General features: G+C 36.0%; 2 protein-coding genes across 2 annotated transcripts in view; one reads left to right on the forward strand and one right to left on the reverse strand.

Annotated features, from left to right (window-relative positions):
* Nucleotides 1-11499, reverse strand: part of LOC136339898 (G protein-coupled receptor kinase 1) — a 31831-nt gene extending 20332 nt beyond the window's left edge. Inside the window, exons 1-3 of the mRNA XM_066283484.1 lie at nt 10972-11499; nt 8373-8601; nt 5976-6052 (exon numbers count right to left, since the gene is read on the reverse strand). Coding sequence (XP_066139581.1) covers nt 5976-6052; nt 8373-8485 — 190 coding nt within the window. The 5' untranslated portion in view covers nt 8486-8601; nt 10972-11499. The remainder of the gene's footprint in view (nt 1-5975; nt 6053-8372; nt 8602-10971) is intronic.
* A 135-nt stretch (nt 11500-11634) lies between these two features.
* mRpS7 (mitochondrial ribosomal protein S7) lies at nt 11635-13080 on the forward strand. The gene is made up of 4 exons (XM_066283500.1): nt 11635-11789; nt 11983-12162; nt 12346-12580; nt 12799-13080. Exons 1-4 carry the CDS (start codon nt 11698-11700, stop codon nt 13018-13020), a joined length of 729 nt encoding a protein of 242 aa, XP_066139597.1. The 5' UTR covers nt 11635-11697; the 3' UTR covers nt 13021-13080.
* Nucleotides 13081-13250: the final 170 nt, after the last annotated feature.

Consider the following 13250-nt stretch of genomic DNA (forward strand, 5'->3'; position numbering starts at 1 on the left):
TTAAAACGCATCGAATTACCTGTATTTACGTTCAGCATTAGCATATTGCGATGACTCGACTCAGTCTGATAGCCTGACCGGCCCCACGTTTCATATTTCGCGACCTTGGTCGGATAGAATTAAACACCATCGGTGACGATACAATGACGTCAAAAGCATTGTTATCTATTTTTTTTTTTTTTTTTTTTTTTTTTTTTAATGAAAGGTTGGCGATTTTAATTAAAACGATATTAATAAATTGATACTCCGGCATTTTCTCTTGTCTAACACAATCATCTTTTATGAGGCCATTGTAAACGAAACCGCAATTACGTCAAACATCGAAAATGTACGAGTAGGTAGATGGGTAGACTCGCCGAATGCGTATCTGCATCATTTGCATATGTGCTCTGAAGGTATTAGCGGGATTTTTGAAATTCTTAAGCCCCGCGCCCGTTCGTTGGGAGCTCGCGGCTCAGCGAATTTTTAGGAGTAGACACGCCGAATGCGGAGCAAGTAGCAAAATTGCAAAAGAGAAATTCGCGAGCAAATCTGCTTTGAGGCCGTACACGTACAGTGGCTCGGAGAGAAAATGATACATCTGCATTGAAAACGCTGTTTGTTAATATGCCGCGTGACATAGAAAAGAGAACACCCCGTAAAAAATGGTTTCACCTAAATAACTTTCGGTCCGCACTTTTCTTACGCCAGAAAAAACCTCGTTGAAAAATTGAACAAATTTAATTGTTAAAAACAAATAAAAAATATAATGATAATTTGTCAGTCCGCCGCGGGGTATTGTACATCCCCGTACGCGTCCAGGCGTAAATCTAATGAGGTCACTGATGTTCTCTTGGGGATCTCATTCCAGGCTAAATGGACGGCATGACGGAGCGCCGCTAGGGTTTCTGGGGTAGGGGGTAAATTGCGCAACCTTCTACCTACAACATCTCACACATGTTCAATCGGTGGGAGGTCTGGAGATCGTAGTCGCCAAGGTACTAAATTGATTGCGTTTTGTTAGAAGTCCATAGTCACCCTAGCCACACGCGGTCGTGCATTTTCTTGCTGGAAAAATGAATTAAGGAGAGTTTCCAGATAAGGCACAAGATGAGATTCCGGGACTTCTTGTATGTATCGTTGGGCTGTCGTGCCGCCTCTGATGAAAAGTGAAGGTGGACTGCCAGCATACGCAGTAGCACCCCAAACGATTACTCCAACAGTATGATGGACATGGCTCTGTATTGTAAACTGAGAATTCCGTCCTTCACCCCGTTTTCTTCTTATTCTTCATGCATCATGCATATCCAAACAGAATCTGGATCCGTCACTAAACACGATATTATTCCATTTCAGATTTCAATGTATGCATTCTCTGCACCACTGCGGTCGATTTTGACGATGATTTAAGGTGAGGAGTAACACAAGATGGGGACGATAGGAAATCAATTTAAAACTTCTCTTCGGCGATAAATGGTTCGAATCCCAATGGGTTTTCCATGCTCAGCAAACCACTGTTACGCCAGCGCCTGCGACTACACGAACCTTTCTATTAGGGCCATAATTCGAAGGAAGCCATCTTTGCGTTCTGTAGTTCTTCGGGATTGTCCAGTACCTCACCTTCTGTCTGTTTGCTCTTCTTGGAACTATACCTGACAACGTCTCACTATAGTGTTTACACTACGATTCAATCTAGTAGCGATTTCCCTAAATGACCCACAAGCCTCTCGTAGACCCACTATTCGACCTCTCTTAAACTTGTTCAATTGGTGAAAATTTCGCTGCATTCTGCGTCTAGTCATTTTCGATTAATCTAAAAACAATTACCAAACACAGTATATACCAACAAATGATATTTTGCAGTCATGTTATTGATATTTTATTGCAATTTTTATGGAAAAAAAAAACTAAAATTTCTTAGAATTTGTAACACACTGATGAACATCGCTGAAAATTTAATCGTTTTTTTGTGTTCCTATTTACAAACACGCATACCTAAAATTATTTAAATAAATCGTTTTTACGGGGTGTTCTCTTTTTTATTTCACGCAGTATAAATTGACTTAACAATAATTTAGGGTACAGTTTTTTTTAATATTATGCTACATCTGTTCTATAATATCCTCAATTAAAAACAAAAAAATAATTCTTACAAAGGAAGGAAAAAAATTAAGTTCCATTTGCTTTCAAAACGAATCTCAAAATTAAAATGATACACTTCTTTCTTGATCGTTTTTATAACAAATTAATATTCAGTTGGTAGCCCCTCAGCTAAGATAACGTCGCGAAGATGATTAGGGATCGATTTTACCAACTTTTTAGCGAAATCAAAGAAAATTTTCTTCCATTCTTCGAGAAGAGCGCTTTTTAATTGGTTTTTATTGAAGATTTCATGTTTCCTAATTTCCGCTCATAATTTAGCCCAAATATTTTCTATGGCATTAATGTCGGGTGATTGCGGTGGAGTTTTTATTACACGAGGACAGTTTACAAAAGCCACTCTTCGACAATTTGGACGCTATGCTTCGGATCATTGTCCTGTTAGAACGCAAAGTCGTTATGAACGTGTAGTTTTTCTACGTTGGGTTGTAAAATTTTGCCGTAATATGTTCAAATAAACATGCTTGTCCATAATACCAACGACCAAATGCAGCTTTCCTGTCCCAGCACTGAGCAACAGCCCCAAACCGTCACACTTCTTCTTTCGTGTTTGACAGCAGCTCTTAAATTTGCTTTTGCGCTTCACCGGGTTTCCTCCAGACAAAACCACGTCCATCCGATTCAAAGAGGTTAAATTTACTTTTATTTGTAAATAAAACCCTTTTCCAAAACTCGTTTCCTTTATCCAAATGCTCTTTGCCAAATTGTACTCTGATCTTTTGGTTTTTCAGCCTAATGTACGGTTTTTTTCTGGCTACTCGACCATCGAGTTGATGTTTTCGCAAAACTATTCTTATAGTCTCTCTGGATTCACTGACTTGTGTAAATGCTTTCCACCTTCTACAGCTAGTTCGAGGGCTCTTATTCTGGGATTGGTTTTTACATGTCACACAATCCACCGTTCATTAGCATCAGCAAACATTTTTCCTGGGCTTTTTCTAATCTTGTTTCTCAATGTTGCCTCATTTTTTAACTCTTCTCTGATGTGTTGTATTGTTGCAGGACTTATTTGTAGAACATCGGCGATTGCCCTAATGGACTTGCCACTTTTATGATAACTTTTTTTTTAATGATAATTATCAACTCCCATTCTCTCACAATGGTATGTCTCCCATGATAATTTTGGACTAAATTCTAACAATTATCAATACAAGTCAACAAGAATTGTTTATTATTTGCATTTTTGAACATTTTTTTGCATTCGCAATTATTTTATTAGCATAAAATTGACCTGCATCATTTTAAATTTTATATTCGTTTTGAAAGCAAATGGAAATTAATTTTTTTCCTTCCTTTGTAAGAATTTTTTTTTGTTTTTAATTGTGGGTATCATAGAACAAATGTAGCATAATGTTTTTAAAATTTTGTACTATAGTTTATTGTTAAGTGAATGAAAATGTATTAATAAATAGTGATTTCAATACATGTGTATCTCATTCACTTATGTCATGTGTGTCATTTCGATATGTTGAGTCCCATTTCAAAGCCAAGCATTAGTTTTTGTTGTTTAATTTCTTCAATTATGCTCAATTTCATTTTCTGGCTGTAGTAATCAATTGCAATCGGTGGAATGACCGCAAAGCACATGTAGAATTGCTAATTTCGATTTTGTAATTTTAACACTTACGTCATATTCATTATCTCTGCGTAAACGCTAAAAACTTAAACTGTTTCTCGCAGAGAATAAATCTTCATGTTTCGAAAAACATTCTACATGGGTCTGGTCGATTTATATTATACCCGTGTTTTAATGAGACCAAAATTTCCGAACGGCGTAAAAATTGGACGACTTTCGTCCTACATTATTATCAAGGGTCCTTCAAAATGCGTCGTTTCGGAGAATAGATCGCTGGCTCGGATAGATTTCACATATGCGGGGCATGTCAAAAAGACTTGGCCAGCAAAGTTTTGTTTTTCTTCTAAATAAAAATCCCACGCTATAATCCCTTTTATGGATTCTAAAAGGGATTTTAAGTGTAAATACAATCTAAACTACAAAGAAAAACCTCTCTACGATAGATTACACTGGCATGTTGTTAAAAAATGATTTGTTTGAAATTGAACAAAAGATTTTACGAAGTACTCTATGAACCCGTGTGCCAAATCAGTCTTCGATGCATTGGGATTTGAAAACCAATAGAAATTACGAAACAAATTAAATCATGAAAGTTCCTGATAACTGAACTGTTACTCATCATACCACAGTTATACTACTTTTGGAAGTTGCTACGGATATTTGGGATAGTTCGTGACTTATTTTTTTGATGTCGAACAATCTTTCTTCGTATTATCAACTGCATTCAATCAAATCACATACCGTGTAAAACCCGTATATACATCTACCGCTTTTGATAATACTAATATTTATGGTCAGGCATGGCCTCTGACTAATGAAGTAGTTGTATATTGCTCTAATATAATTGAATCCACGGCTGTTTCGAGGATTTTCTGAGAGCAATAAAACCGGTATTTTAATACAGCTAAATCGGGATATTGATCTGATCCAGTCGGAATAGGACGCTCTCCTGGCGCATCCCAGTTGTTATTTTTGCCCTCCCGATTTTATTTATGTCAAACATTCCTCAATATTGACGAGATTTGTATGATCTGCCTTTTTTCATGTTTCCCCAGGATTAAAGCCCTCTCAAAAAGAAACCCGGGCTATTTTTATACACTCAATCTCAATTTAAATTTTATTTGAAATGCCATTAGAGGCAAACTTAGAAAGACAAACATCTTATTTTCAATACTTCGTCCGTTTTTTGCCATCATAAAATAAGTTCCAAAGCGAATAAATCCCTATTAGAGTAAGCCCATCAATTTTATGTTATCGAGCACTGTATCTACTCTAGTTGTGCAACAGGAAGTCCCCTCCCGTTTAAATAAGACTTTATAGTTGGGAGCTACCGTACATTATCATTAACAAAAGCCACAGTGCACACAAGAACGGAGATAATACGCGAACATGGATATTCACTCGACTAGTCTTACGAGAACGCATTGTGCATTTTGTATTTCCATACTAAACGATATCATGGCAGTTTAGTATACTAGGCCGTCTGAGGCTGTTCACATAAAGAAATTATACTGGCAGGACTGTAATTGGGACACGCCCATCTTTGTTGTTGTCAAGTTGTTACATATACATGTTTTCCTCGATGTGCATAGAAACGAAACTCCAAGGCTACTTTATTCGGGGGCGTAACTGGAGTGTAATTAATTAGTCTTCGCGAGAACAATTCACACTTGATACAGTCTTAATTAACCTGTTATAAATGCATAGTCGACAGCATTGGCCATACATCAACAGATTAACACAAGAGGAATGTACGTACTAACGATCAATCCAAAAGGAAATTTTTTACTAAGTGATACGGTACGACGATAAGATGCCCATTTTGCTAACCTTGCGTCAACACGACCAAAAAACACGCGACTCAGGTCCTTTCCCAATGGTATCAAGTGTGCAAAGAGATGTCGCCACGCACACTTATAACCTCTCGGCCATCGACGAATATACTTAAATACAACGGCGCCTCCGTATACGCAGTTGAAAACGTAACACCAACTCGACAATTGATGTTAGGACACACATCTTAACTTTTCAAGGTGAAATTCAATATTGAATTTGACAATTATTATCAAAAATACTAAGAAATTATGTTGGTCCGAAAGTGTCAAACTATGCCGTAGCGCAGATTTGAAGATATTGCGGGCTCTATTTTCTAGTCTCTTTCAACCAAGAAATAATGAAGAGAATTTTCCTAACCAACCTTGGTTAAGGTCAAGAAACGCCCTTTTACATGGGAACCAAGGGAAATAAAACTTGCACTTACCTAAAGTTTGATGGAAGATCTTGTCAAAAGACACTTCGTTTTTCTTCTCTAAATATTTGTGCATCACACTGCGGACACTGGAAAAAAAAATGATCATAGATACATACCCTCGGGGTAAATCATAACTTAATTACGAGGTGAGGGGAAAATTCGCGAAATCCTTCTAAGGTGTACACGGGGTCGACATCTATTTAAATTAAATAGACTTGAAACTATCACTCGCTAATTAGCCTAATCCATGAGCTGTGATACTAATTTCTAAAGTTCTGTTACATAAGAATCTTTCGATAAGCAAATTGACGTATAAACGTTTCTTCAAACGGGGAATACTTTTATATAAATATATAATAAAACACCGAGAAATGAGGTTGAATAAATATTTAGATAACATATAGCCATAAAATAGGGAAACATTTCCTCCGTACCTTATATTTCGCATAAAAATCGACTTACGTAGGTATCTTACAGTATCAGGGCGAGAGGGAAAAGTCATAGAAACCGTGTATCAATTTGATTAAAATGGACCCCGAGTCAGCGTTACCGTAAAAGCGCCTATAAAAACTTTACTTGGAAAAGATTAGGAATTATTACTTAGTAAATGGCCAAGATAAGGCAATAAGGGAGAAATAAATCTAGTGCTTAATAAACATTCTTTCGCCATTCAAATACCACGTAGATAAGGGTTTATTGTTCTGAAACCGTTATAAGTATGCCTTATCCCTTCCATGTGAGTAAAAGAGGAAAAGATAAACGGTATATCGCTTTTGAAGCAATTTGTATTAGTGACCTCGTAAAAATTTCTTAATAATTCGAGTGAGATATTTGTAAATTTCTTCTGCGTTCACATGTGGCGATACCGCACAAGGTTTTGTGAGAAAACACGAAACACAATGATGGACATACATTTGAAATAGACGTTATTATGTACTGTTGCCAGATTTGGTACATAGACTCGATTACTTTTCTACCTGTGAAGTGAAGCGCTCAAGGGGAGCCTGGGTTTTTGCTTTTGAATTTTTAGATGTAAAACGGGAGACTTTTTACGTCGTCACAATAATTTACAGGATGTACCAACCCCATTACATTTGGTATAATCGAAACTTTTTATAGCCCCTCTATGGGTTGTCGAAACTAAAAATATAGAACGCACTGATCGTGATCAACTGGTTTTAACTAATCGGCCTGGTCAGTTATTACGGCTTAAAAACTGGCTGATTGGAATCAATCCGATCTTGACCGTCGTTCTCGAAAAGGGCTAATGGTCAATTGAGTCGCTGGGAACGATAGGACTAATCGAGCGCAAGACGCATGATATTCACCAGCAACTGGCCAAAGGATAGACAGTGCAGTGTAAAAATAACCATGAACAGCAGTGGCCGGCAGTACTACCTGATATTGAACCACTTTTCTCTCTCGAATAACCCTAATGACGTTGTCAATGGGACTAACAATATAAGGCACTGACAGTGACACAATGACATTGACCTCAACAGGAACCTATAAATAGCGGAGTTTCACCTTCAGTTAGTTCATAGAAATGCCAAATCCTCGGTTAACTCAACAACACACACATGGCGTAACAATAATTTCATGCTTATTTTCACGTTCATTAGAAATGATCTCAAATAGAAAACTGTCAGGGGATACAGTCTACATAAAGTTTCCTCTATAGCCTAATTTCGGCAGAATAAACGCGAACTCTTGTCGGAAACATTTCCGAGAAATAATAAATGAAAGATGCCGAAAATAACGTCCGACGAAAAAAAGGCTGACCGATTATAAAGAGTAAAAATAATAATTAGTCTTATTAAAGCTCCGAAATAAATGCTTGTTTATATCGAAAACATAAACAGTGGGAACTTATATTAGATTAAAAGCATGTTTAATTTCGGTTTTTAATCGAAACGACCGAGTCAGTTTATAAGTTGTTTCACGAGTTCAACCTCAAACACAACTTTGTAGATTTCGGGCTGTGTGTACTCAGTTGCGTACTATTTTATTGGAAGTTGGGTTTAAACAGGGATTTACAGTGGTTTCTAATTAAAGTTGTGACGTCGGCTGCTCGTTAGGCACCTACTCATCTTGATTTGATGAATAAGCCCTTTTTACTAATACATATAATAATGCCCTAACTTTCAATGCACATAACCAGTTAGTCAGCGTCTGGAATTAACCAGCTCTCAGACCGAGAGGCTCGCTCCAATTACTTGGTGACGCTCAATCACGTCACATAGAGACATTTTTCTGTTTGATACCTAACGTGGAAACGATAATTACCTATTCAAAGAAATGGCTATTACTCAGGTCGAGACTAAGATCTAACGCTCATGTCAAATTTCTTTTATGAAAAAAAATTAGTTTTCCATGTTCGTACCGGATTAGCTGTTCTCAACTCACCTTGGATCTGGCAAAATGATCTTCTTGCTGGCCCTAGCCGCCGGAGTGCACTTGCTCTTCTCCATAGCCATTAAGTAACTGACGTCGGCCAATACGGCCTCTAGATCCGCCATCGTGACTTAGTTCCGTGTCCGCTCTTAATGTAACCTAGGAAGGAGCCTCTACTGGGGGGATCACGGAGCGCCTTTTCCTGGCGTCATTTGGGCATCACAGCTCCGACTATTTCCAGCTAAAAGAAAATCAAACTTTTATGGCTGTTGCTATGTACGGATAGAGCGAGTGATGTAGTGGTTATTCAAAGATTGTTTCACTTTTCTATTTTTGTCATTTGCATTAAAGCAGTGGCCGCGTCAAAATAGTGATTATGAGTTTAGGGCTTAAACGATGGACAATAAAACAATGTTAATCTTTTTCCGCAGATTTCCTCTTTTTCCCGCCGCCTGCAAACTCGAGCCTTGAGAAAAATACCACCCTATCCTTTTTTTTCATAAAATCAGGATAAAATACATATCGGAGAATTATCTCAAATGATATAAAAGACGTCAGGAAAATACGCGACTTCGGGGTAGGAATGATCCAAGCACACTTTCTTTTAATACGACCATTATTTATTAACTCTACAAAAAAAAACTATTATTCAATCTGTCAAGTAACTAGTGAAGCATTATTTCATTGGTAAACACTTTAATATTGTTTATTACAATTGTTTCGCAATTATAGCTGTTCTAGTCTCAGACTAACTCAGTTTTAACCGTCTTCTTATATACCTAAAGATCCTATGGTTAGAGGATTTCAACATTTTCTTACACACATGCAACATTAACATAAAATATACCAAAATGTTCCACGTAGACAAGAAGCAATGCATCACTGGTCCAGGATACACCCTTTTTGTCTTTGTCTTACTTGTGGTAACTGCTTGTTAACGGTAATAAAATTTTTAAAAAATCTTGAACTTTGACATTCTGAAAATATTTTAAAATCTAAGGGTTTCTGACTTATGTTTATAATACGTATTTAACTTATAATAAAGGCCACAGTTAAACGACAATGCCAATCTCAAAGTCCTGTTGGTATAAAATGACTCACCCTGTATATTTTTCATGAGTATATCTGTATTCCCAACGTATTTAAAATTCACTAGTAATTTCAATTCAGAATTCATCCGTATAACCTTGTTCGCACCTGTGAGGAAAACGGCAAGGAAAGACTAAAGTAAGACAAAAATGTTTGAGCCAAATTCCCATGACTTCCACAGCTGAGTGTTTAATTAGAAAGAGGAAATAAAATGGTTTTTATCCCAAATAGACCAAGGTATTATTTCGGTCAGTTTTAAAGTCTCGTAATTTTAAAACTGATAAACGGATTTGACTACACATTGCACGATTTTAAAACCCACTTTAACAAGATCTAGTTGCAGATATGATTGCCAAAGTAGTCAAAGAAATGGGAAAAATGCAAGAAGGAAGAATTCAAATCTCTTAAAAAAGACCATTAGTAGCATCAGTAGCTTGCCGTGAAACGGATAGAAAACCGGAGGAATATTATCATCCTATAGATTTTTCTGAACATTCAAAAGGCTTACGAACTAAATAGGAAAAGTACTCCAGATGTTAAAAATTTCAGTGAAATATCACACAAAACGTAGATTTAATAAGAAACCAATCAATAGTTCATCACCCTTTATTTTAATAACGGAGATTTAAAAAATTCAAATTTATCCGAAATTTTCTCTTCATTTTTCAGAATTTTATCACATATTAAATTTATCAAGTAAAACCTGGACCACCTTGTGTCTGCCGAGAATGAGACACTCGTTTTAACAGGCGTATCAGAAAATTCCCAGTCAAAAATACTATGGAAGGATTTGTAAATATGCCTTGTCCGTCCTAATTTAACATATTTACAGGTGAAATGTGCCAGTCCAAGTGGATTACTTAAGGTCAAACCTCAGGTTAAACTTATCTGAGATATACATTCAATAAGTAAATAAAGTTTCTTTCGAAGCAGTCTTTACCTGAATTTTTTGATACACCTTAACAATAAGTAAAATTACTGAAAAAAATACATAGAGAAAAGACTTTTCACCTGGAATCGCACATATCAATAGTTGATGATTCATAGATGGTTACCTATATCTACTTATCTATGCTCCTCTTTGAGTACCTAAACAACCTTGTAGATAATATAAAAACTCCCTTAAGGGAAAGTATTATTCTAGGTATTTAGTTTTATTATTCTGTTTTGAGTTGAAGAAATAACGTTCCTTATAATCAGCATAACAAGTATAGAGAGCATCACACATTCAAAAAGAAAAGCCGCAAATATTTTCCCAATACCTTATTACTTTCTAATCTGGCTAATATCACAATATCACTTATCTTGTCAAGCTTTTTGAGCAATTCATTCATTAAAAGCTATTAAACATATCATTGGACCCAACTGATTGAATCAGCACCAGGGGAGCACCAGGCAATCCTGCCACTTTGTCCTTGAGGAAGATATTGATAAGAGGGATGAACACTGTCCATAGTTTTGAAATTTGATTAGACATTCGATACTTGGGAGGTTGCAAATTTTGTGATATTGTGATACTCACTATTCTGGTAAAAAATGGTTAATTTACTGATCCGTCCACGGCTCATTTACGACCAAATCCTAGTTCCCGTATTCCCTCTATATTATTGGCTCCTAGGGGAGAGGCGACGTTGCCGACAAAATCTTATCCCGAAAAGCACAGCGTTGAAATTCCAATTTTCCCGTAAGTATTGGGACACTATTCACTAAAAACGACGACGAACTAAACGGAAATTTTGAGCGTAATGACAATCCCACCAAAACATTGCAAAACAAAAGGAGACTATTAAAATTATGGCAACGGTGTTGGTATATATAGGTAAGTGCAGCTGTTCTTTTTTAAGCCCCTCAGGTGCCCCAGTGGCCACTAATGCAGCGTCAATTCACACGCAAACATCGCGGATTTAGTCACTTTTCGACATAAAAACCGATTTCAACGTCCGTTAAATGTTTTACGACGACTCGGTAAGATTTCACCTGCCTAAACGCGATCGAGAATCTGTCGATGAATCTCACAGGGATCGCTCGTCGCTCGCCTTGCCCGATTTTTTTTTGACCGAGACGGGCTGCGCAAGTTTGAAGTTTTGCTTTTGTTTTGACATTTTGACCAATTTGACATTGAACATGTGGTTTTGATTTTGGCAACATTGACAAATGTCAATTAATAACAAAGCCTGAGACATGTGGCAATGTTCTGAGCGCTCGCAATGTCCTAAAATTGACGTTATTGTCGATTAGACAACGCTCAATGATACTAAGTTTTCCCATAACAAACATGGCCGTTGTTAAAATATTTTTTACAAATTCTCAATTATTTAAGCAAAATATAAATTTCTTGAGGTAACTAATAATTTTAATTGCACATAATAAAATTCTTTATTTATTATTAAATCCAATACACTCTTAAGAGTATGGAAAAAATATCTAAATAATCTTTTAACATAAACTTTCTCCTATTTTGATACAAACTCTAATTTTTGAAATAATTATATATGCATTAATACTTCAGAAAATTTAGACTAGTTTTCTTCAGGCCCCTACTCCAGCAGAATGGCATGGCAATGTATCCCCCTTACTTTATAGAGCCAATTTATCGAAAAGAGCATCAGCAAGACTTGGTTAAATCAGGCGATATTAGCCAATACACTCATCTACCAACCAAAGCAGCCCTAAATGATCAAACAAGTTCTCTATCTCATGATCCCTTAATTGTGTAAGTTCAGTCTTAAATTTATTTAACATGCTGCATGTTGTACAATTTCTAAACGCTCTACTTATATAAGGGTATAAAATATTTATGTTCTGTGTTAGAACTAGTTTTGATTATTTATAATATGCTTTTCTCCAAACTGTACTTTAATAAATATCTTAAATATCTTATCTTTTTAATTCTCAGCCTTTTCACACATTACCTTATGAGAAATGGAGATAAAGTACTAGCACGTGAACTAGTTGAAAAATCTCTGGAACAAGTAAAGCGAATCCAGCTAGAAAGATACCATAAATCCACCTCAAAAGAGGATAAAAGCAAAATTGAGTTGAACCCAAAGGTGGTGTTTCATAAAGCAGTAGAAAATTGCAAACCAATTTTGCAACTTATGGCTGTCAAAAGAGGGGGAGTTAGATATATGGTAAAATTTATTTACCATTTTAAGACTGGATAGGGTAAATAATAAGACAAACGCTACAATAAGTTAGCTAACAAGGGCTCATCATCCTTGATTTATATTAACTTCACTTAAATCATGAAATAGCTCTAATGAAAAATTTTAAAATTTAGAGGTCTCATTGCTTACCCTAATGGTTAAGTTAAGAATATATGTAATCACTGAAAGTTTTTTTTAAAAAGGTTCCAGTTCCAGTATCAAATCATCGCGCACAGTTTCTGTCCATGAAATGGCTGATTGAAGCTGCAAGGGAAAAAGATAAGAAAATGGTTAGATTTTGGACACAATTGGGCAGAGAATTAGTGGAAGCTGCAAATAATAATGGGAGAGTTGTGAGAAGGAAACAGGAACTTCATAAACAGTGTGAGGCTAACAAAGCCTATGCCCATTATCGCTGGAGCTAAGTATTAGTTTTTGTATTAAAGAGTTATTGTTAATGTGTAATATAAGAATATAGTCTTTAATACCTTTTTTTTACTGTTTAATTGCCCATCCAAACAAAATTTTTAAGCCAATTTAGTATTAACATCATATTTGATACATAAGAAAAAATTTATCAGCCCGATTAATAGATATTAGATAAAAATTTAAATACTAATGTAAACACTAATTAAAAACCAATTACTTTTTCGCA

Source organism: Euwallacea fornicatus, chromosome 7 (genome assembly GCF_040115645.1).
Source record: "Euwallacea fornicatus isolate EFF26 chromosome 7, ASM4011564v1, whole genome shotgun sequence".
NCBI lineage: Eukaryota > Metazoa > Arthropoda > Insecta > Coleoptera > Curculionidae > Euwallacea > Euwallacea fornicatus.

Bases quoted from the DNA above. Each gene is read 5' to 3' on its own strand.
- mRpS7 (XM_066283500.1), top strand. From the start codon at position 11,698: ATGATACTAAGTTTTCCCATAACAAACATGGCCGTTGTTAAAATATTT. The intron at 11,790-11,982 runs GTAACTAATAAT...AGTTTTCTTCAG, and splicing joins CAAAATATAAATTTCTTGAG to GCCCCTACTCCAGCAGAATG. The intron at 12,163-12,345 runs GTAAGTTCAGTC...TTTAATTCTCAG, and splicing joins TCTCATGATCCCTTAATTGT to CCTTTTCACACATTACCTTA.